The sequence below is a fragment of the Rhincodon typus genome, chromosome 32, assembly GCF_021869965.1.
Source record: "Rhincodon typus isolate 14 chromosome 32, sRhiTyp1.1, whole genome shotgun sequence".
Classification (NCBI taxonomy): domain Eukaryota; kingdom Metazoa; phylum Chordata; class Chondrichthyes; order Orectolobiformes; family Rhincodontidae; genus Rhincodon; species Rhincodon typus.
In genome coordinates this window covers 10,790,155-10,811,425 of record NC_063363.1, presented here as the reverse complement: position 1 = coordinate 10,811,425, position 21,271 = coordinate 10,790,155, and the positions used below count along the sequence as shown (strand labels likewise).

General features: G+C 43.8%; 1 protein-coding gene across 1 annotated transcript in view; it reads left to right on the top strand.

The window, feature by feature from the left end:
• LOC109917571 (E3 ubiquitin-protein ligase TTC3-like) overlaps positions 1-21,271 on the top strand; it is a 110,379-nt gene that overhangs the window by 38,319 nt on the left and 50,789 nt on the right. Inside the window, exons 8-18 of the mRNA XM_048615338.1 lie at positions 154-248; positions 1,272-1,334; positions 2,558-2,612; positions 4,076-4,235; positions 6,641-6,677; positions 10,268-10,403; positions 11,280-11,334; positions 12,943-13,019; positions 14,761-14,795; positions 15,825-15,880; positions 17,436-17,747. Coding sequence (XP_048471295.1) covers positions 154-248; positions 1,272-1,334; positions 2,558-2,612; positions 4,076-4,235; positions 6,641-6,677; positions 10,268-10,403; positions 11,280-11,334; positions 12,943-13,019; positions 14,761-14,795; positions 15,825-15,880; positions 17,436-17,747 — 1,081 coding nt within the window. The remainder of the gene's footprint in view (positions 1-153; positions 249-1,271; positions 1,335-2,557; positions 2,613-4,075; positions 4,236-6,640; positions 6,678-10,267; positions 10,404-11,279; positions 11,335-12,942; positions 13,020-14,760; positions 14,796-15,824; positions 15,881-17,435; positions 17,748-21,271) is intronic.

Sequence of the window (21,271 nt, the reverse complement as noted above, 5' to 3'; positions counted from 1 at the left end):
AAGGGTCTAGGCCCGAAACGTCAGCCTCTCTGCTGCTATGATGCTGCTTGGCCTGCTGTGTTCATCCAGCCCTGCACCTTGTTGTCTCGGATTCTCCAGCATCTGCAGTTCCTACTATCTCTCATTATATTCTCTTGTCTGCTTTGTTATTAGAAGATTGAGCATCTCCAGAGGAAAGGCGAAGATGAAGTGAATCTTAGCGAATTTAGAGCAGCTATTGCCACATACAGCCAGGCACTTGAAACAAGGTATGGTTCACCACTGACACCGTTAGTGTTTCTCCCCTGTTTCCCAATTCATTTCCCAACATTGCTGATTTCTGGCACTGGTAGTAACGCAAATTACATTTCTTTATTTCTTTGGGGACGATATCACTGGATTAGTAATCCCAGAACCCGAGGTCAATGTTGTGGGGACCTGGGATTGAATCCCACCATCGTATTCAGATTTCTGCCTAAATAAAAATCTGGAACAAAGAACTGGCCTATAGGTGGCCATATAACCAATGTCGATTGCCATACAAGTCCATCTGGTTTACTAATGTCCTTTAGGGAAGGAAATCTGCCATCCTTACTTGATCTGACCTACACATGAACTCCTGACCCACAACTATGTTGTTGACACTTAACTGCCTCCAGATAATTGGGAATGGGCAATAAATGCTGGACTAGGCATCGCGCCCACATCCTGTGAACAAATTATATAACAAAAAAACATCTGGATGTAGACATTGTACACCCTCCGAGATTGTTCAGCGCACTGCACTGTGCCTGTGCACGTGCACTTTAAAATGGGTTGTAGGCTATGTAATCCCTGGCTGATTCATTTTTCTCCCTTGCTCTCCTAATTTGTGTCACAAATCCATTATAAGCACTTCGGTAATCAGCCAGTGTGTGATCTTTTGCCCCAGCATTCACAAGGGACGTTGACTTGTGACAAAATTAAGCTGTTTTGCCTTTCTTTGCAGCTTCCACACATAGTGTGTTTGCCAAACTGCTCAGAACTCACTTGGTGGCTATGATGTTGAATTTACAGCAGAATTTTTTTCACCCCTTATTTGCACAGGGGCTTTGATATATGCGTTATGTGCATATTCCTTACTCTGATATTGCTGTACTGCACATGAGATGTAATAATTTGAGGACTTGACTATCTGCTGGTTTCCATGATTTACTAGGATGTGGGTGTTGGTCTTTGTTCTGGTAAATAATGGATGTTGCACTGTTAATGTATCAGTAATTGGAACGCTTAATTTACCTCTCCTTTTCCAGCCCTTATAATCATCACTTGTACTGTCGGAGAGCCTGTTGTTACCTGCAGCTGAATGATCACAGGTGAGACCCGCTAATGGACACTTACCGTGCCAGAAATGTACCATTTTTACTTCAGGCCATGACAATGCGTTTTGACAAAATGGTCACGATCACATTCCATGTTGGTGGAAGGGGCTTTGTCTTTGGCACTGCAATATTTTGGGTGCTGTGCTGACCATACAGGATTTTAAGTGGCATGTTGACTTGTGGAAATTGCTTGAATCCTTTGTTGGCCATTGCCAATATGAACATAACAGAAAACCCAAAGGAACTACAACTGGACAAAGAGCAGAGGGAGCTGTTAGGTGATGTGCTGCAGACAAGATGTCTGTTTTCCTAACATTGACAGGCTGCACAAACACAGTACAAGTGAAAGCCTGAATGATGTTTAAATCTCCAGACAGGGGCTCAAACTCTCAACCTTCAGTGTAATCAATCAGTTCTGGCCATGGATAATTTCAGGAATTATCTAGATGTTTTAGGGTCAGTTTTTTTTTGAAGAGGTAACTAAGAGGATAATACTATTGATGTAATGCAGGCAGACTTGCAGAGTTCTTCCTCACATTCGCCCTGCACAGCAGACATCTCTTATCCCTGGAGAAATATCCCCAGTGACGCCTTTGCAAAATCCTGCCAAGGGGCAATGGCAGGATAGACATTGCAATATCTATATCCTGTTTTGGGCCCATAATGCCCCAGCATCAAGGCTGTGGTCATGGTCAGTCAACTGCACTGACCGGACCACATTATTCACATGGCTGAGGTGCAGTCTTTTAGATAAGATCTTGAGCCTAGGCCCAGTCTGCCTGCTTAGATAGACGTGAAGACCTTTTTATTGATGAAGGGCATGAGCGCTCTGCCTGATGACCTGTTACACCTCCACATGTTGAAAGGTGGGTTATCTAATAATCAGTTACTGATTCTCAGAGCTTGCTGTGTGCAAATCAAAGCGCTATGTTTCCTCCACGACAACAGTGACTACACGTTGAAAGCACTTTTTTGGCTGTAGAGTGCTAAGAGACATCTTTGATAGTGACAGGCACTAATATGAATGAAAGTCTGTCTTTTGTTAATAACAGGTAGAAAGGAACGCACTTACATTTTATCTTTTTAGAAGGTGCATGATGTTAGGAGCAGGTTCACAGTTTCATAGAATGATTTGTGTGACTCTTTCAGTGAGAATTGGTTTTCTGGTGAAGTGTTTGGTTTGGTTACATTGGATGATGTTTTTTCTCTTCTTTCAGAATGGCGATACTGGACAGTATTAGAGCAACAGTACTAAAGCCAGATTATTTTAAGGTACAAGTCGATTGCTTGTTTTCCAAAGGGCAACCTTATTTTAAACCTATGTCAGTCTTGTGCCAACCTGTTTATTCCTATGTTTCTTTAATGCTCCTGGGCTTTGACCTTGCTCCCAAGAAAAGGACACAGTGATGAGGAAGAGTAGGCAGCCCTTTGGAACCCTTCTGTTTTGCACTGATTAAAATAAAATGACAAGTTATAATGAAGAAAAAAAAACAAATCAGGCACAAATCATCACTTAGCAGGGATCTATATTAAATCCTCACACCACTCTGAAAAGCTTGTGTGTTCAACTCCTCTTGTTCATGTATCACAGGCCTCCTACTACTTGTTACAGAAAATTATGCATTATTTATAGATGCAGTTTTGCACCAGCTGGAACATACATTTTGCCTCTTGGCACGGCTGAACTTTCTGGGCTCTCACTTCTTGTTGGATAGTTTAAGGTCATTGTCATTGTCCCGCAGATAACAGCGGAGACCCGTACAATAAATATAGAGTGTGGCTTTTTCCTGTCATTGTAAAGCAGAGTCCTGATTATATTCTGTTTCAGCTAAATCCATATGTAGACGTAATTTCTTTTGTCATAAAGGTTTGGTTGCGAGTTTAGGTTGGAAAGGCTGGCAGTGGCGTTCTCCTTGAAACAGAGGTAAATGAGGGAAGATTTGATACGAGGTGTAAAAGGTTTTAAGAAAGTAGACAAGGAAAAACTGATCCCATTAGCTAATTCGGGGAGGCAATGACCTAGTTGGATTATTGCTAGACTGACAATTGAAAGACCCAGTAATATTTTAGGAACCTGAATTCAAATCCTGCCATGGCAGATAATAGAATTTAAATTCAATAAAAATCTGGAATTAGGAGTCTAAAGATGGTCATGACACTGTTGTCGATTATCAGAAAAACTCACCTGGTTCACTAATATCCAATGGAGAAGGAAATCTGCTGTCCTTATCTGGTCTGGCCTACAAGTGACTCCAGACTCACTGCAATACAGTTGACTTTTTTTTTGCTGTCTGGGCAATGAGGGATGGGCAATAAATGTTGGCCTAGCCAACGATGTCACATCCTGTGAATGAATTTAAAAAAAACATGCACTGGGGGACACAGATGTACGGTTTTGGGCAAAATGTGCGGGGGAATGTGAGGAAGAATGCTTTTTACACATGACCTAGAATACTTTGCCAAAAGGCTGGTCTAAGTGAAGGGGATGAAAGATTTCTAAAGGAAATTGGATGGGAAATTGAGGGAAATGCAGTTGCAGTACTACAGGGATAGTAGAGGAGGGATGGGAATTGACTGGATGGCTCCACAGAGCCAGCATGGATTCAGTGGACGAAATGGCCTCTGTTTGTCAATGTAGCTCTACACACTGTGAATTATTAGTTTTGAGGCTGGTTTTCCCTTTTAGTCAGTGTTATCCTTAGCTCAATGTTTTGTTCTGTTCACTCTGCTCCCAGGGTCATTACTTCTGTGCTAAATGTTTGCTGTTGGCTGGTTACCCACGATATGCTATGGTGGTAAACAGGAGGGGCACGGACCTTTGTCAGGCTGGAGGTGGCGATACCATAGTACTGCAGGAACAAAGAAACGAAATTCAAGTAGAATTGAAAAACAAAGGTAATAAGTATTTGCCTATTATTGATTGTAGGATTAAAATTGAGGATATACTGATGCAAAGTGTTGATTAATTAGGTACCTTGAGCTGACATAAAGAGAAAGAGGCTGTACACACGACCAGTGGTCACGGGGGTAAGATCACCCTGAAATGACGTTTTAATTTGATAACTTTCCAATAAAGGTTTTATTTCATTGTAATAACTATAAAAAGAGCCATTTGGGTGACTAAGTTAGGAAGGAGGCAAACATTTGCAATATTACTTCCTTTAAATGGACTTCGTATTTAGCAAAAGAATGGCATCTATTTTCCTACTTGGCCAACTGAGTATAGGATGAATTTAAGACTTGCTGAAAAATCCTTTTCCACCGTTCTGCATGGTGGATGGAAAGTGTATTGGAAAAAGACTGAAGTACCAACAAAGCAGATATTTCCTTCTCTAACAGTAAAGATTTGAGACTTGATTTATTTTTGTTGAGCAAGACCCACTGTTACAAAATGAGCCAAAGTCAGTTCTATCAACTGTTTGAAGGTGGTAGGTGTTTGAGTAAACGTGTTCATACAAGGACAAGACAGCCAGAAATGGGTTTGATTAAATGGCCTTTACTTATATAAGGCCACAACAACAGGCCTATTAGCCTGGACCTACGCTCTACACAGCCTTCCCACAGCTAGCCAAACGTTTTGCTTCCGATGTCATAAATACATCCCAGCATTCCTCTAGGTTTTTTTGAATGCTCATCAGACCCCACCTCTTAGTGGGAGGAGTAGTGTGGTGGTGATATTACTAGATTAGTAAGCCAAAACCCCAGGCCAATGCTCTGAGGACATGGGATCAAATCCCATCATGGGATGAATTTTCTGATGAAGAATTTGAAGTTTTAAAAAATAAAGCCAGTCTAGTGATTGTTTAACCACTGGCCTAGCCAGTGACACCTACATCCCATGAACTACAGTAGGCACCCATTACTGTGAAGAAACCAAGTTAAATCACTTAGATATTGCCGCGTAGTGATAATGTCACTGGACTAGTAATTTATAGGTTGGAAACGATGCTCCAGAGGCATGAGTTCAAATCTCACCATGACACCTGATGGAGTTTAAGTTAAATTAATTAATTGATTTTGGGATAGAATGCTAGTTTCACCGATTCTGATCTTGTAACTACTGGATTGGTGTAGAATACTGATACCCAATAGGGGGAGGAAGACTACTGATCTACATGCAACTTCAGACCCCATCCCCCAGTAAGATGGTTAACTCTTAACTAGCCACCGCTACCTGTTCAAGGCTGGTTTGGGGATGGGCAATTAAATGTCAGCCATGCCAATGACCATCACATCCCCAGAATGAATTTTTAAAATGTCTTAGTGAACATGCTGCGAAGCTTGAAATCAAAAATAGCTCAGGAAGGAATTGCTGACTGCTAGTGGTAGCTTGTCATGTTTTCTGTACAAAGAGGCAGTATCTAAGCAGTACAGCAACTGCGTAGTGTTGTAGAACAGAGAGACTTGGGGGCTTAGGTACATAGTTCTTTAAAATTTGCATCACAGGTAGACAGGATGGTTAAGAAGGCATTTAGCATGCTTGCCTTCATTGCTCAGACCTTTGAGTATCAGAGTTGGGACGTTATGCAGGATGTTGGTGAGGCCTATTCTGGAGTACTGTGTGCAGTTCTGGTCATCCTGTTAAAGGAAGGATATTATTAAGCTGGAGAGGGTTCAAAAAAAATTTACCAGGATATTGCTGGGATTGGAGAGTTTGAGTTATAAAAATAGGCTGGGACTTTTACCACTGGAGCGTAGGAGGTTGAGGGGTAACCTTATTTAAGTTTATAAAATCATGAAAGCCATGGATAAGGTGAATAGTCAAGTTCTTTTTCCCAGGGTGGGGGAGTTCAAAGAGGGCATAGGCTTAAGGTTAGAGGAGAAAGATATAAAAGGGATCGAAGGGGCAACTTTTTTACACAGAGAGTGGTTAGTGTGTGGAATGAACTTCCAGAAGAAGTGGTAAATGCCGGTACAGTTAGAAAGTTTAAAAGACATTTAGATAAGTACATGAATAGGAAAGGTTTGGAGGGATATGGGCCAAGCGCAGGCAGGTGGGACCAGTTTAGTATGAGAACATGGTTGGTGTGGACTAGTTGGACCGAAGAGTCTGTTGCCATGTTGTGTGACTCTAGAACATATAGAACCCTTTATCATCATTAAACGTCCCAAACTGCTCCACAAGAACGTATTTGGACAAAAATTGACACTGAGCCAAAGAATGAATTGTTAGAACAAGTAACTAAACAGTTCAGTTAAAGAGGCAAATTTAAAGGAGGGGAGAGATTATGAGAAACAGTCAGAAACACTGTGAAAATGTGGGATCCCTGCAGTGACCAACATTCATTTTGTTTTCATAGGTAACTGTGAAACTACAAATGGGCAGAACAGTTCAAGGTAAGTAGAGTGTTCAATGCTTGACACCTCATCTTTAGGTAGGCTTGGTGCTGCACCTGTGACATTGCAAAACTAAAGTCTGTAGAAATTAGGGCCAATTTTCCACTGGTTGGAGCTAGATCTAGCTCAAACCAAGAGGATTTTGGTTGTTCGAGATCAGTCAGTTCCAGGATGTCTCTGCAGGAGCCCCTCAAGGTAGTGTCCTCAGCCTAACCTTGTGCAGCTGCTTCACCAATGACTTTCCCTCCATCGTAAGTTCAGAAATTGGGATGTTCAACAATGATTGCACAATGTTCAGCATCGTTCACAACTCCTCATAGTGAAACTGTGCGTGTCCAAATGAAGCAAGACCTGGACATTTTCTATGTTTAGGAATGACATGTGGCGAGTAATGTGCATGCAACACAAGTGCCAGGCAATGACGAGAAAATCCAATGATTGTCCCATTCAACAGCATTACCATCACTGAATCTGTCATTATCAGCATCCTGGGTTTACCACTGATCATAAACTGAAGTGGACTAGCCAAATAAGTACTGTGGCTACAAGATCAGGTCAAAAGCTAGGAATCTTGCAGTGTGTAATTCAGCATTGACTCCCCAAAGCCTGTCCATCATCTACAAGACACAAGTCAGGAGTGTGATAGAATATTCCCCAGTTACCTGGATGAGTGCAGCTCCAACAACACTCAAGAAGTTTGACATTATCCAAGACAAAACAGCCTGCTCGATGACGCTACATCTACAAACATTCTGTCCCTCCACCACCAAAGTTCAGTAGCAGGAATTTCCAGACGTTATTTAGAGAGCAGCTTCCAAACCCACCTCTATATGGAAGGAGAAGGGTAGTAGATACATGGGACCACCACTACCTGGAAGTGCCTGTCCAAGTCACTCACTATCCATATTTGGAAGTATTTTCCCATTTCTTCAGTGTTGCTGAGTCAAAATCCTGAAGCTCCATCTGTTACAGCATTGAGTCTGCTTATGGCACATGGACTGCAGCAGTTAACTTTCTCAAGGATAGCTAGGAATTGGCAATAAATGCTGTCCAGCCAGCAACACACACATCCTATGCAGTGAGGTGAGGTAAACCTATATAGAGGAACTTGAGGGAAAACCAGAGTAACATCACAAGAAAGAGAATAAACAAGGAGTGCAGAATCTAAAAAGAGAGATGTATTGCTGAAGTTTTTTGCCTTGTACTCATAGGACAGATGCAAGAATGCCAAATTTCAAAGTGTCACAATTAATACCATGGGGGTAAAGTACTGATACATAAAAAGGACATAGATCTTGGTGTGCAGAAGGCAATTTCAAATTTTACAGATGCCACAAAACTTGGAAGAATTGCAAACTGTGAGAACAGTATGGAACTTCAGAAGGACATTGACAAGTTAGGATAGTGGACAGATTGGTGGCATTGAAGGCAAATGTGCAGAAGTGTGAGGTAATACACTTTTTAATATAAAGAACATGGAGAGAGAGTACGAAGTAAATTATTTGAAAGGATGTGCCGAAACAGAGAGACCTGATGTATACGTGCATAAGTCATTAAAAGTGACGGGACAGGCAGAGAGAGCTGATGATAAGAAGTATGCAACATAGTAGACTTCTTCAAAATGGACAGAGTAGAAGAGCAGAAAGGTTATGTTGAACTTGAATAAGACACTACTTAGGCCTCCGCTGGAGTACTGTGTACAGTTCTGAGCACCACCGTTTAGGAATGATGTGAATGCGTTAAAGAGCACGCAGAAATGATTGAGTGAGAATCGTCCCATGTTTGAGAAACTCCAGTTGTGAGGATAGATTGGAGAGGCAAAGGCTGAGAGGAAATGTGATAGAAGTTTTCAAAATCATGAGAGCTCTGGACAGAGCAGGCAGGGAATTCCTGCTTGTAAAAGGATCGAGAACCAGAGCAGAGATAGCAAGAACTGCCGATGCTGGAGTCAGAGATAACACAGCGTGGAGCTGGAGGAACACAGCAGGCCAGGCAGCATCAGAGGAACAGGAAAATTGATGTTTTGGGTTGGGAACCGACCCGAAACGTCAACTTTCCTGCTCCTCTGATGCTGCCTGGCCCGCTGTGTTTCTCGAGAACCGGAGTGTGCCGTTTTAAATTGTTTTGGAAAGGAAGTGAATTTGAGATGGGGAGAAAACTTTTTCACACAAGTGGACTGGGTTTGCAATGCACTGTCTGGAACTGTGGTGGAGGCAGATTCATGAAGGCATTCAAGAGGGCATTACATTGATTGTTTCTGTGTAAAAACATGTGCAGTGTTTTGGCAAAAAGGCAAGAGTTTGGCACTGTCAAAATGCTCAGAAAGCTGGTGAAGACAAAGTGGGCTGAATGGCCGCCTTCTGTACCATGACTGTTTTGTGGTTGCATGGTTGATTGGCTGGCCAAGGCATTGCCAGGGAAAAATCAACAGGAGACTACAGGCACATCAAACCCTCGGGCAAGTCAAGCAAGGAGCAATGCTGAAGACATATGTCACTTCTAACAAGCATAGATGAGCCACGTTGTAAGCTTGACTAATTTATTCAAAACAACAAGTGCTGGAGATCACAGTGGGCCAGGCAGCATCCATGGAAGTTGACTGTTTGTGTGACATTTGCACACTCTGGATTGTTGAGTAAGTGCACCCCAATCACTCAATCACATTTAACAGTAGATAATTTGGTTTTGGGTTATGCAAGTACTGCAGTCAGTCAGAGTTGAGTTGTCAAACAGCTACCTTTCCCTTTCAATCTAAATTGTCGTGTTTGTTCAAAATCGGTCATTTTTGCATTTGTGCTGACTGGCGCAGTTCTGGCACATGTCTGTCTTCTGAGCAATGTGAGGAGACGAGAAGGAAATGTTGCTGAGGTTACATGATGGAAGGTAGGAGGCTGTTGTTGAGCGTTAACAGCCATAAAGACACAGGTAGTCAGGTAGTATTTGCAGCTGCATTACCAGCCACTCTTAGTCTTTCTCTTAATCCTCGAGGCTTCTGTCAGGATTCTCTGCTCTGCAATTGAATTCAGGAACTCACATTTCCACAACTCTATAATGCCATGTTATTTCCCGTTGTGAATTATTTGTTTCAAATCAGTTAAATGATTGAGGAAGGAACGGTACCATCCTTTAATTTGCAAGCGCGGACTGTTGGGGGTTGTCGTCCAGCTCTAGTTGGTTTGGAGAAGACTTGAAAGTGAATTTTGAGCTAGGCTGTTTATTTTTAATTAAACGTGAAGAGTACGTGTTCCCAGCAGCTGCCACTGTTTTTCTGGGTGGCAAGCGATTTGGGAGGTGCTGTCAAAAATTCATGCGTGTGATCAGCAAGTGTTTCATATGAAGGATTGCGGAGTTTTCTGTTCAAATAGACAATGGCTGATGGGTTCACTGAAACTTTCAAGACCAACAACTTTTTGTTAGTGACGGGGTAGAAAGCAAAAGCAGGCAAATGAAGTTCAGGGGGAGATCAGGCAGTTGATAATTAGAGTAGGCCTAAATGGCTGAACGTTTAACTTCTGCTTCTGTGGTCTCATTTGATCCTGTCGTCATCCAGCCCTGCCCCTATCTTCTTCTCTCTGTTTTGTTTTACTCAGTAAAAAGGGGACCATCTTGAGTGACCAGGGCAGCCCCATCACAGAGCTGGTGTCGGATTCCGACGACAGCCACGATTATATCGAATCTCTGGAAGGAGAGGAGGCGACCCGAGTGTTTAAAGGAGAACAATTCCAGGTAATGTTGCTGAGAAGGAAAATATGTTGCTGAAGGTTTTATTTTGCAAGTGCAAGAAGGCCCAATTTCAAATGATCACAACAATTATACTACAGGAGAGAAACCTTTTGGCCGGCAAGTTGACTCTAATGGTCCAGAGTGTTGCCAACAGAGAAAGCAACAGAGAACGATAGGCTCCCCAAGCTCATTCAGAAAAGATACAAGATTGAACATGTTCCTTTTGTTTGTAGAGAGCAGGACCTCACTGTTGGATGTACCTCACTTCTAGCCAGTGAAAATGAGACACATTACAAGCTAGAGTAATTATCTTGAGCTGGTTGCTAATGTAGCTATTGGCACACTCGGGACTGATTAGCAATTGCAGCTCAATCCCGGAATCAGATCTAATAATAGATGCTTTGCTTTCAGGTAAGGTTTAGATTTGGTTGGACTGAAGTTCTTTCATATTTCCTCCTCCATAAAGTCAGGCCTGGCCCCTACCCAATTGTGAGCAATGGGATTGCAGTTTACTGCACCCTCTCATTACTCGGAAAGCACAGGCTTTGTTCCTCATCCCATGATATTGATCAGTGTTACCTCAACCAGCATTCAGGGGCAATCTGGTATTGAACTGTACATTACTTTAGGTCATCACAGTGACACACAATTAACACGTGGATTCGACATTCCTCTTCCCATTTAAAATAATGGTGCTAACCTTTTAAAAACAAAAGGGCTAAATAAACCCTTTTCTACCCGAGGGAATGTGATGGTTCTGTGCGGACTGAATTGTTTCCATGGCAAGAACAATTTTCATCTCATGGAGGGTTTTGGTGCCCAGTGATGTAGACTAATAAAAACAGATCATCCCACTTAATGACTTCTTTCTTTCTCCAGGCAGTCTGGGAAAACCTGATTGATGACTTAACGGAAAAAAATATCAAAACTTTTGGTGAGTCAGGAAGAAAATACCTGTCACACTTGCCCCTTTGGGTAATCCCTTTACCAGCTTACGTTTTCTGTTTTCTAACTTGTGCAATCCCCCTCTCACATTTTCCCATTACTTTTCCTCACATGATTTTTCACACTCATCTTTTCATATCCCATGTTGTTGCTGTGGAAACGTACGGTTAAAAATTTCCCAGTTGTCTTGCTGGGTGTGTGGCTGTTCCCTGTAGCCCTCCTAACTCTCAAACCTCACTACGCGCAAGTCCCTTTATTCAAACTGCCCAGTGAATCCATTTAGATTCCGTACTGCTTGGAACTGTATGAGACCCACAGTTCATAAATTTGGCAGAAGCAGAGACATCAGGGAGGGCTGCAGCTAGCTGTCAAATGACAGAAACTGCTTTCCTCCTCAACCACGACGGCCCTTGATAGCTGAAGGCAGCACCTTCTAGAAGTGTGGCTCCATTGCTAACGCTCTCACCTTTTCAGTCAGAAAGTTTTACTCACTCTAGACACTTGGAGATAATCCAGGCTTGCTCTTCCAATGCAGCACTGTCAGAAATGCTCTCCTTTCGACAAGATATTAAACTGAGGCCCTACCCCTGTTTTAAGGTGGGTGTAAATATCCTCTACAGCTATTTTATCCTGGAGTTATCCCCAGTGTCCTGGCTGATATTTATCCTTTAACCACTGCTTTATATCTGATTATCCAGTTATCGTATTGCTCTGGTGGGAGCTTGCTGTGCAGAAATTGCCTACAGCACATCAATTGCAGTGGTTTAAGAAGGCAGCTCACCACCATCTTTTCAAGGAGAGTTAGGGAAAGGAAATAAGTGCTGACTCAGCCAGTGACCCCCACGTCCCATGAGTGAATAAAACAAATTCAGCAAAAGGAGTGTGAAGTATAGGGGGAGAAACCAGAATACAGGCCGAGATCTGTCTGAATTGTCCTCAGTGCCCTTGTTACCTCCAGAGGGGGCTCCTTCAGTGCCTTTTGTTTTTCAGCCTCTCACCTTCCAGGATCCACCCTCCCCCACTCCAAATAATTTTGAGCTCATCCAAACATGTCTTACTTGTACCCCGGCTCACATTGTGTGTCCCATTTACCTGTCGCTCCTGTGCTCATTAGCTCCTTATCTCCAAATGTGTTGATTTTAAAAATTCCCCTCCTTATTCAAGTCCCTCCATTATCTTGCTCATCTTTAACTCTGTTAATCTGTCCAGCCCCATACCCTACCCTCTATGTCCCTCCCGCAGCCCCTCGTTCCCCATCCCCTTCCCTTGCCACCCTCAGATCTCAGGAACTCCTCCAATTCTGATATCTTGCACAACCGATGTCTCCATTGCTCCATCATTTAGTGGTGGTTCTTCCAGCTGCTGAAACTCTGCCATTCTCTCCCTTATCCTTTCTCTTCCCACCCCCACTCCTTCAACAAAGTCTCTTGGACCAGGCTAGTGATCATTTAAAGTACGCGTCTTTAGGTTGTTGTCACTTCTTTTTTTCCTCTCTCTTTCTGATTACACCTTGGGACTTTCCATTCCTATAGAGGTGCTGTATGAATGCACATTTTTGTTGTTGTACATTTGCCCTTGATTCTGTGTCTTGTTCCAGATGAACTTCTTGAAAAGGAGTCTGAAAGAAGCATTCCAAGCAGGAGGCCAGCTCCCAAAGCTGAAAAGATGCACCCGGTAAAAATACGCATTAGCTACTGGTTTCTATCATCGGGACCTTATCTTTGCCTTCTCCTCCATCATCACTCCCCAAGGTGGAGAAGTACAGTCAGGTGTAATCAGCTGAGGCAAGAGCAAATTCCTGCAGATGCTGGAAATCTGAAATGAGAATCTAAAAGGCTGGGTGTACTCAGCAGGTCCAAGAGGCAGAGTTAATGATTCAGGTTAATGACCTTTCATAAGAACTGAAGGTAAGACTAGGTAGACCCTCTGATCCTCAGAGTTCGTTACAGCAAGTTAATGAAGGATCTAACATTTCAACCTCAAAAGGCAGAGCAGAATATTTCTGCCCTGCTGGTGTGGCAGGAACTGTAGTGGGGAGGGTGCCGCTGGTATAATGTTAGGGATCGTGTTGGGACAGATCCTAAACGTAGCTCCTGGGCCTGGGAATTTTTCCAGCCAAAGGTGTGAGGCAGATTGACTGCAACGGTGTAATTATCTGGATAATTAAAGGTGCTATTTGGAGATGATTTATGGGGGTTGGTGGGGTTGATATTTTATTAATTACATGATGGATCTCACACCCATTTCTATCTGCTTAGGCCTGTAGCTTTTTGAGGGGCAACTCAGTGGGGGAGGGCTTCAGTTGGCAGAGGTCAAGGTGGTGCCACATGGCTCAAAGAAGGGGATATGTGCAGGGATGAGACAAGTACGGAAAAATTCGAGGTAGGTCAGTCAGTTCACTAATTTCCCTTGTCGATCTCAATTCTAGCCAACTCATTATATCCAACAGCCCAACCTTCAATCATGAGGGGCATAGATAAGGTCAGTAGTAAAGGTTTTTTTGCCTCGGGTAGGGGAGTTCAAAACTACTGGGTATGTATTTAAGTTGAGAGGAGAAAGTGTTAAAAAGGACCTGAAAAGGGCAGCGTTTATACGCAGAGTGGTTCGTGTGTGGAATGTACTGCCAGAGGAAATGGTGGATGTGGGTACAGTAATAACATTTAAAAGACCTTTGGATAAGTCCATGAATAGGAAAGGTTTGGAGGGATAGGGGTCAAATGCAGGCAGGTGGGACTAGTTTAGTTTGGGAACATGGTCGGTGTGGACTAGTTGGACCGAAGGGCCTGTTTCCATGCTGTATGACTCGATGACTGCACTCTGGGGAATAGACTGCCATAGACTAACAACCCTCTGAGAACAAGAGTGTCTGCTCATCCCATTATTAATTGTCCCGGAACATTCTCTTCAGAATCCGTTCCCTCGAGGTGCCCTGAGGTTTCCAATCCATTTCAGCATCATCGAGCTCTCCTGCTGGGGTCTTGCTGCTCTCCATTGTACAATGAACCCCAAAGGGAACGGACTAGAAACCTCTGCAGGACAGGGGGTGGGGAGCGTTGCTAAGCCTTTCCTGCTGCTGGTATGTATGTCACCCTGACATCAGGTTCACTCAGCTTGTGAGAGGACACCTTACACAGGTTTCTGTTCTTTAACAGGCAAATTCAGAATTTCACTTTGAGTTAAATTACCAGGAAAAGCCACAGATTCCAACTAGACGATTCTTTTTGAGAGCTTTGGAGAGTGGGTAGAGGAAAAAGCCTTGGAATAGTTTTAACAATCTGCAGGAGGGGGGTAGATTTCAGGATTTTTGTGGATGAACAAACTCCCTCCTTTCACCTTGACAATTATCCTGTGACCTCTTACTGTAGGATGTTTGTGTCAAGTCATTAGCTGTGCACTTTTGTATTTTTCTTTCAAGGGTGAAGAGCCTCCTCCAGATCCTAATGGCCACTCGTGAGTAGCGGAACCTACCAAATGTATAAATAAATTACTGCTGACCCTTTTTCTCCCCCCCACACCTCCCCTCCCCACAGCCCTTATCTCCCCTTCCTCACTTGCCCCTCTCGTCCCAGCAAACAGCCAGATGTCAGCCTCAGTGACTGAGCTGAGTTACCTTGTGGTTGAGACAGCAGGGTAGGTGATGGGGAGGGCAATGTAAGCTCTGCGTTTCTGCCAATGATTCAGAAGATCCACTGATGAGCCTTGGGCGTCGTATCCCTCATAGGGACTGACTTTTGGGAAGCTCAAAAGAGTAGGTAGCTCTGTCAGCCTCTGTGATCCGGGGCTTATGTTCTTGCTGCAAGCTGCTGTTAGATAAACTCCCGGGTGGTGCTGATGTATCACAGTTCACTCAGAGTCTCAGTTGTAGTTAGGAACTATGGATAGTGATGGTAGAGGCTCTCACTTTCATTCCACACCCTGGCTGACGAGGAATCTCTCCCACTGTTACTGTCCAATGGTGTGTGGTGGAAGGAGTTGCAGATCAGTGCTTGACCTGTTTGTTTGCATTTTGAATGCACCTTCAAGTGCTGTCAGGCCCAGGAGTGGGACCAGAACCTTACAGCACCTGGCTCAGAGACACCACCAGGGACACAAAATGCTCCATACAATCCTGATTGGGTGCAGTGGCTGGTAGCACGTCAAAACTGACCATTTGACTGAAGTGGTGACTGAATTACCACGTTGAAACTTGGAGGCGGGTTCACTCAAGGCATTCAGGCAGGTATGGGAAGGTTATTTGATTGGACAGGGTAGGGGTTTCGGGGGGAAGGCAGGAGACCGGCACTAGGGAATGATGCTCGTTCAAACAGCTGGCGCAGGCATGCTGTGCCGAATGGCCTTCTCCTGCGCCGTGCCCATTCCTATCCCACCGAGGGAGTCAGTGCCTAAAAATCAAGTGAAGGAGAACTAAGTCATGAGAAATAAAATGAAGGCGTTTTGTTCCAATTAGTTGCCAGAGCTTCATATATCTCTCTGCTTTAGACATGTAGAGAAAGATGGATCGAAGAGGATGTCTCCCACAGAAGCTAAACCTACAGGTAAATGAATTTATATCCACCCCTCAGTTTATTCCTCACCCTTATATTAAACTACAACTTCGAACCAGCAAACAGAAAAGCAATGCTACTTCTCTTCTATGTGCTTTTAAATTAAGCTCGTGTTCCCTTTCTGTAATATTATTTCTATACGTTCGCTCCATTATTCCACTTTCTGCAAATACGAATAGAACTTAAAGTTGGGTTCTGATTTTCTTTTCACACTTCCCCTTTGTTAGGAGGGATTGACATCTTTATTATAATCTAAATTATTCACCTCGCATCATTGAATCACAAACAGTCACTAATCCCTCAGAGTGAGCAAAGTGAATATTTCAGATTTGCTTTGTGCGCCATTTAACTAAAGCCAATGGGCTTTGGGCTACTTCACACTACCAACAGAAGAATTATAGAATCCCTACAGTGTGGAAGCAGGCTACTCGGCCCATTGAGTCCACAACAACCCTCTGAAGAGCATTCCATCCCACTCTGTCCCTGTAACCCTGTATTTCCCATGGCCAATCCACCCAACCTGCACACCTTGGACTGTGGGAGGAAATCGGAGCACCCAGAGGAAATCCACGCAGACACAGAGGGAACGTGCAAACTCCACACAGACAGTCACCCGAGACTAGAATTGACCCTGGCGCTGTGAGGCAGCAGTGCTAACCACTGTGCCACCATGCTGCCCATTGGTGACCATTCAGGCCATTGCGTGGGTATTGAGCTTTTGAACAAGCCATTCAATCAGTTCCCCTTCTCGGCTGCTCCCTGTAATCCTGCAATTTTTGTTTCTATTTGAATGCATGACGCTTTTGAAAATTACTCTTGAATCTACTTTACTCGCCCTTCCTGGCAATGCATTCCAAATTTCATAATTAATCGCAAAAAAAAACCCAAAAGTTCTCACCATTGCTTGGGGTCACTATCATAAATCTATGAGCTTGGCTTATGAACACTGCTGTTGGAGTAAGTCGTTTCTCCCTGTCTGCTCTATCTAACCCTAATAATGTTGAGCGTGAAATTGTTTTTAAACTTGTGACTGCCTGTGTGAAACAGAACAGTTTGTCAGGAAATCAGTGTGCAAGATGCAAGCAGTTAAGAGATCTGAATTATTCTGTGTGAGACAGGGTCACAGGAATAGGCTGGCATGGTGGCTCAGTGGTTAGCACTGCTGCCTCACAGCTCCATGGACCCAGGTTTGATTCTACCCTCAGGTGATTGTCTGTGTGGAGTCTGCATGTTGTCCCTGTGTCTGCATGAGTTTCCTCTGGGTGCTCTCGTTTGCTCCCATGGTCTAAAGGTGTGCATACTAGGTGGATTGGCCGTGCTAAAATCTGTCTCATAATATCGAGGAATGTGCAGTTAGGTTGGCTTAACCATGATAAGAACCCCACGTGGGGTTACAGGGATGGGGTGGCGGGTGGGTAGATTTGGAGGGCGAGTGCAGACTCAATGGGCCAAATGGCCACTTTGTCCACTGAGGGATTCTGTGATTTCTATGAATATGTTTACATAACATCAACCTTGTTTCAATCTCCTCTTTGACCTTCTCCAGATAAGATTGTATTTGACCCTTCAAAGTGTCGCCTGTGGAGGGCAGTGTACGCGGAGCAGGAGCTGATCACCCAGGGCATTGAGGATGTCTCATTCTTGCTGTACCGCTTGAAATTAAAGAGGTTTCTCTCTGAGAATGACCAGGAAGAGGTGGAGAAGCAGAGCAACGCCCCCTCAAAGCTCGACACCCTCCTTCGGGTTGTCCTAAAGAAGAACTCGAACCTGGAGATTCGCAAGTTCACCTCCGTCCTGGTCGCAATTGATGGTCTCAAACCAGAGCTCTCCAAATGGGTCCAAAATCTGGAGGAAATGGGTATGTTGGTAGTTCTGTCTCTTTTGACTTTGAGATATTTAACTTTGTCACACAAAAGGGATTAGAATGCAGCACATCAGATTTGGGGAATGTATTGAAAAGTATTTTGGCAAAAAAGCCCTCCCAACAGCATCAGTGTGGTATACCATGTTAGGTCAGAGCAAGTAAATAGTAGATTTGTCTCTTAGTCTGTGAGAGATAACCAACAGGGACAGATTTGACTGATTAGAGTGCAAAGTGGAGAATATCAAGACTGACCCAGTATCGGTGGGCTCTGCTGTGTTGTTAGGGCAGACGAGAGAGACCTTATCTCCAATTTTCCCTCCACAAAAATCTAGCTGGCACTCCAGTGCAGAGCTGAGGGAGTGCTACTCTGTCTGAGGTGCTGACTTTCAAATAAGAGGCTGAACAGGCTGGGGCTATTTTCCCTGGAGTGTCGGAGGCTGAGGGGTGACCTTGATGTTTATAAAGCCATGAGGGACATGGATAGGGTGAATAGTCAAGGTCTTATTCCCCAGGGTAGGGGAGTCCAAATCTAGAGGGCATAGGTTTAAGGTGAGAGAGGAAAGATTTAAAAGGGACCCTAAGGGGTAACATTTTCACCCAGAGGGTGGTGCATGTATAGAATGAGCTGCCACAGGAAGTGGAGAAGGCTGGTACAATTACAATATTTAAAAGGCATCTGGATGGGTACATGAATAAGAAGGGTATGGAAGGATATGAGCCCAATGCTGGCAAATGGGACTAGATTAATTTAGAATATCTGGTCAGTATGGACAAGTTGGGCTGAAGGGTCTGTTTCTGTGCTGTATATCTCTATGACTCTATGTTAAACTGATGTTTAGTCTGCCTGCTTTGATGGATGTAAAAGGCAGTTTGTTTTTGAAGGGAGTTAACCCTGATGTTCTGGCCAATGTGTATCCCTCGATCGACATCACAAAACCAGATTACCTGGTCATCATCATGGTGCTGTTTGTGGAAGTCTGTTGAATGTGAATTGGTTGCCATGTTTCTACATGATAACAGAGACTCGACTTCAGTACATACAGGAAATATTTTATTAACCAGCACCTATGGGACCAAGCTGGTTGGCCAAATGTTCTGGATGATTGGGAGGTGCATATGACCCCATGAACCCTGACCAAACAAAACTTCTAGACATCAACATCCGTAAAAAAATTGATGTAAAAACATCAACACACCTCTTACAAAAACAGTAAGTAATGGAAATGTAATGCAGGGGGTAGACACATCATTGTTATATTTTATTTGTAAAATAAATACTGGTGGTATTTGAGATATATAATTTTTGCTGGTTGATAAGGTGCCATTTGAAACCAATTTTGCTGTAATTCTTCCACTGTAAAGCACTTTGGGACATCTAGTGATGTGAGAGGTGCTATATAAATGCAAGAGTTTCTTGGATGCCTTTGGCTGATGAAACTGGGGAGCAGAGTAGGGTTACAACAGGAAGAGAGTATAGTCCTCTGCTCACACCGCATTCCTGCCAACTGTTACTGTTGCTCTCGGATTTCAAGGGAGAGAGTGGGTATGAGGGCCTGGCTGTAGTGAGGTGGGGGATATTTAATCTGATGAGCAAGATGAGAGCTTGTAAACTTTTACAGATTCCCTTGTGGGTTTGGAACGAGCAAGACTGCTCCATCGGGACTCAACAGAAAATCCTTCCTTCAATACCACCACACCCCAACCCACCCCCTGCATTCTCTCTTATTGTCCAGTTCCTTCCCTGGACAATGACCTTAACGTTGAGGATCATTTGGTCGACTTCCACTCCTCAGTTGAGAAGGATTGAGAAGGAATTTCTCCCAGAGGGTTGTTAATCTATGGAATTCCTTGCCCAGTGAAGAAGGTGACGCTACTTCAGTAAATGCTTTTAAAAAAAAAAGGTAGATTTTTTTTGAACAATAAAGGAATTAAGGGTTACAGTGAGAACGCGGGTAAGTGGATCTGAGTCCACGAAAAGATCAGCCATGATCTTACTGAATGGCGGAGCAGGCTCGAAGGGCCAGACGGCCTACTCCTGCTCGTAGTTCTTATGTTCTCAGTTGCTTTGAGGGTAAGCGCCAGTTATGTGGAAGCTTAAAACGGCCCACACTCCAAGCCAGCCTCTCGCTCACTTTGTGCCCCTTCCATTCTGCGTGGGGTTACATGTACCTCCAAACCTACAATCATCGGTTTCTCTTAACTGTCCACATTGCACGTTGAGTGTCCAGGAATGCAAGGTCGATTTCCAGGACACTGCAGGAAAAACCATAGGATGCTTGGTGGGGGGGTGGGGGAAGAGAAAATGTAACTTAGTCAGTTTCTTTATTTTTAACTGATTTTTAAAAATAAAACCAAATACAAAATAGTTCTACTGGTGCAATCTGCTAGTGCGCCAGACTTGTATAACAGTATGGATGCCAAGGTTCTTCCTAGAGCAAGTTTTGAAGGGAAAAGGGAGCATACTATCTAATTTGGGCTGGCACGGTGGCACAGTGGTTAGCACTGCTGCCTCACAGCGCCAGGGACCTGGGTTCGATTCCAGCCTCGGGCCACTGTCATTCTCCCCGTGTCTGTGTGGGTTTCCTCCAGGTCTCTGGTTTCTTCCCACGGTCCAAAGATATGCAGGTTAGGTGGATTGGCCATACTAAATGTTCGTAGTTTCCAGGGATGTGTAGGCTGGGTGAATTAGCCATGGGAAAATGCAGGGTTACAGGAATAAGGTAAGCGGGCGAGTCTGAGTGGGATGCTCTTTGGAGAGTTGGTGTGGACTCAGTGGGCTGAATGGCCTGCTTCTACACTGTAGGGATTCTATGAAAATCAAAATCTGGGAAAGACAAAACACTGTTTGGCTGAGTGTCAAAGATCCTCCAGTTGGGTGATGAGTGTTTTCAGTTGGTGTAGGCACAAGATGGATACGTTCACTGACTAACAGTTGGAGGGTGGGGGTGGTAGGTGTGAGTCTTTACTGTCATCAATCTGGAATTGTACATGTGAAAAAAAAGAACTAGTGTCAGTACAGATGACCATGAAACTATCATTGATCATTGTAAAAATCCATCTCGTCACTAATATCCATTAGTGAAGGAAATCTGCCATCCTTATTTTGACTGGCCTACATGTAACTCCAAACCTACAATCATCGGCTTCTCTTAACTGCCTTTTGAAATGGTCAAACAAGCCATTCATTCAAGCCAATGAATGATGGGCAACAAATGCTGGTCTAGCCACTGACACCTACATTCTAAGAAAGAATTCTATGAACAAAACTTGAAGGATACCTTCGATTCCAGTGGGCAACCCTATTTCTGTGTCAGAATCAGTAATGTTCAGCTCTCCCTCAGTATCCCAATGTGGTTCTTAGTCCTGTGTCCCGAAGTGCTTCATTCTGAAGCTGCATATCAGAGATAAAATGTATTTCATTCCTCAGTCTGGGGTGCACAAGATGGAAGCAACCAGAAGCTTTAGGATAACAGTGTGGAGCTGGAGGAACACAGCAGGCCAGGCACCTGCACATCTGC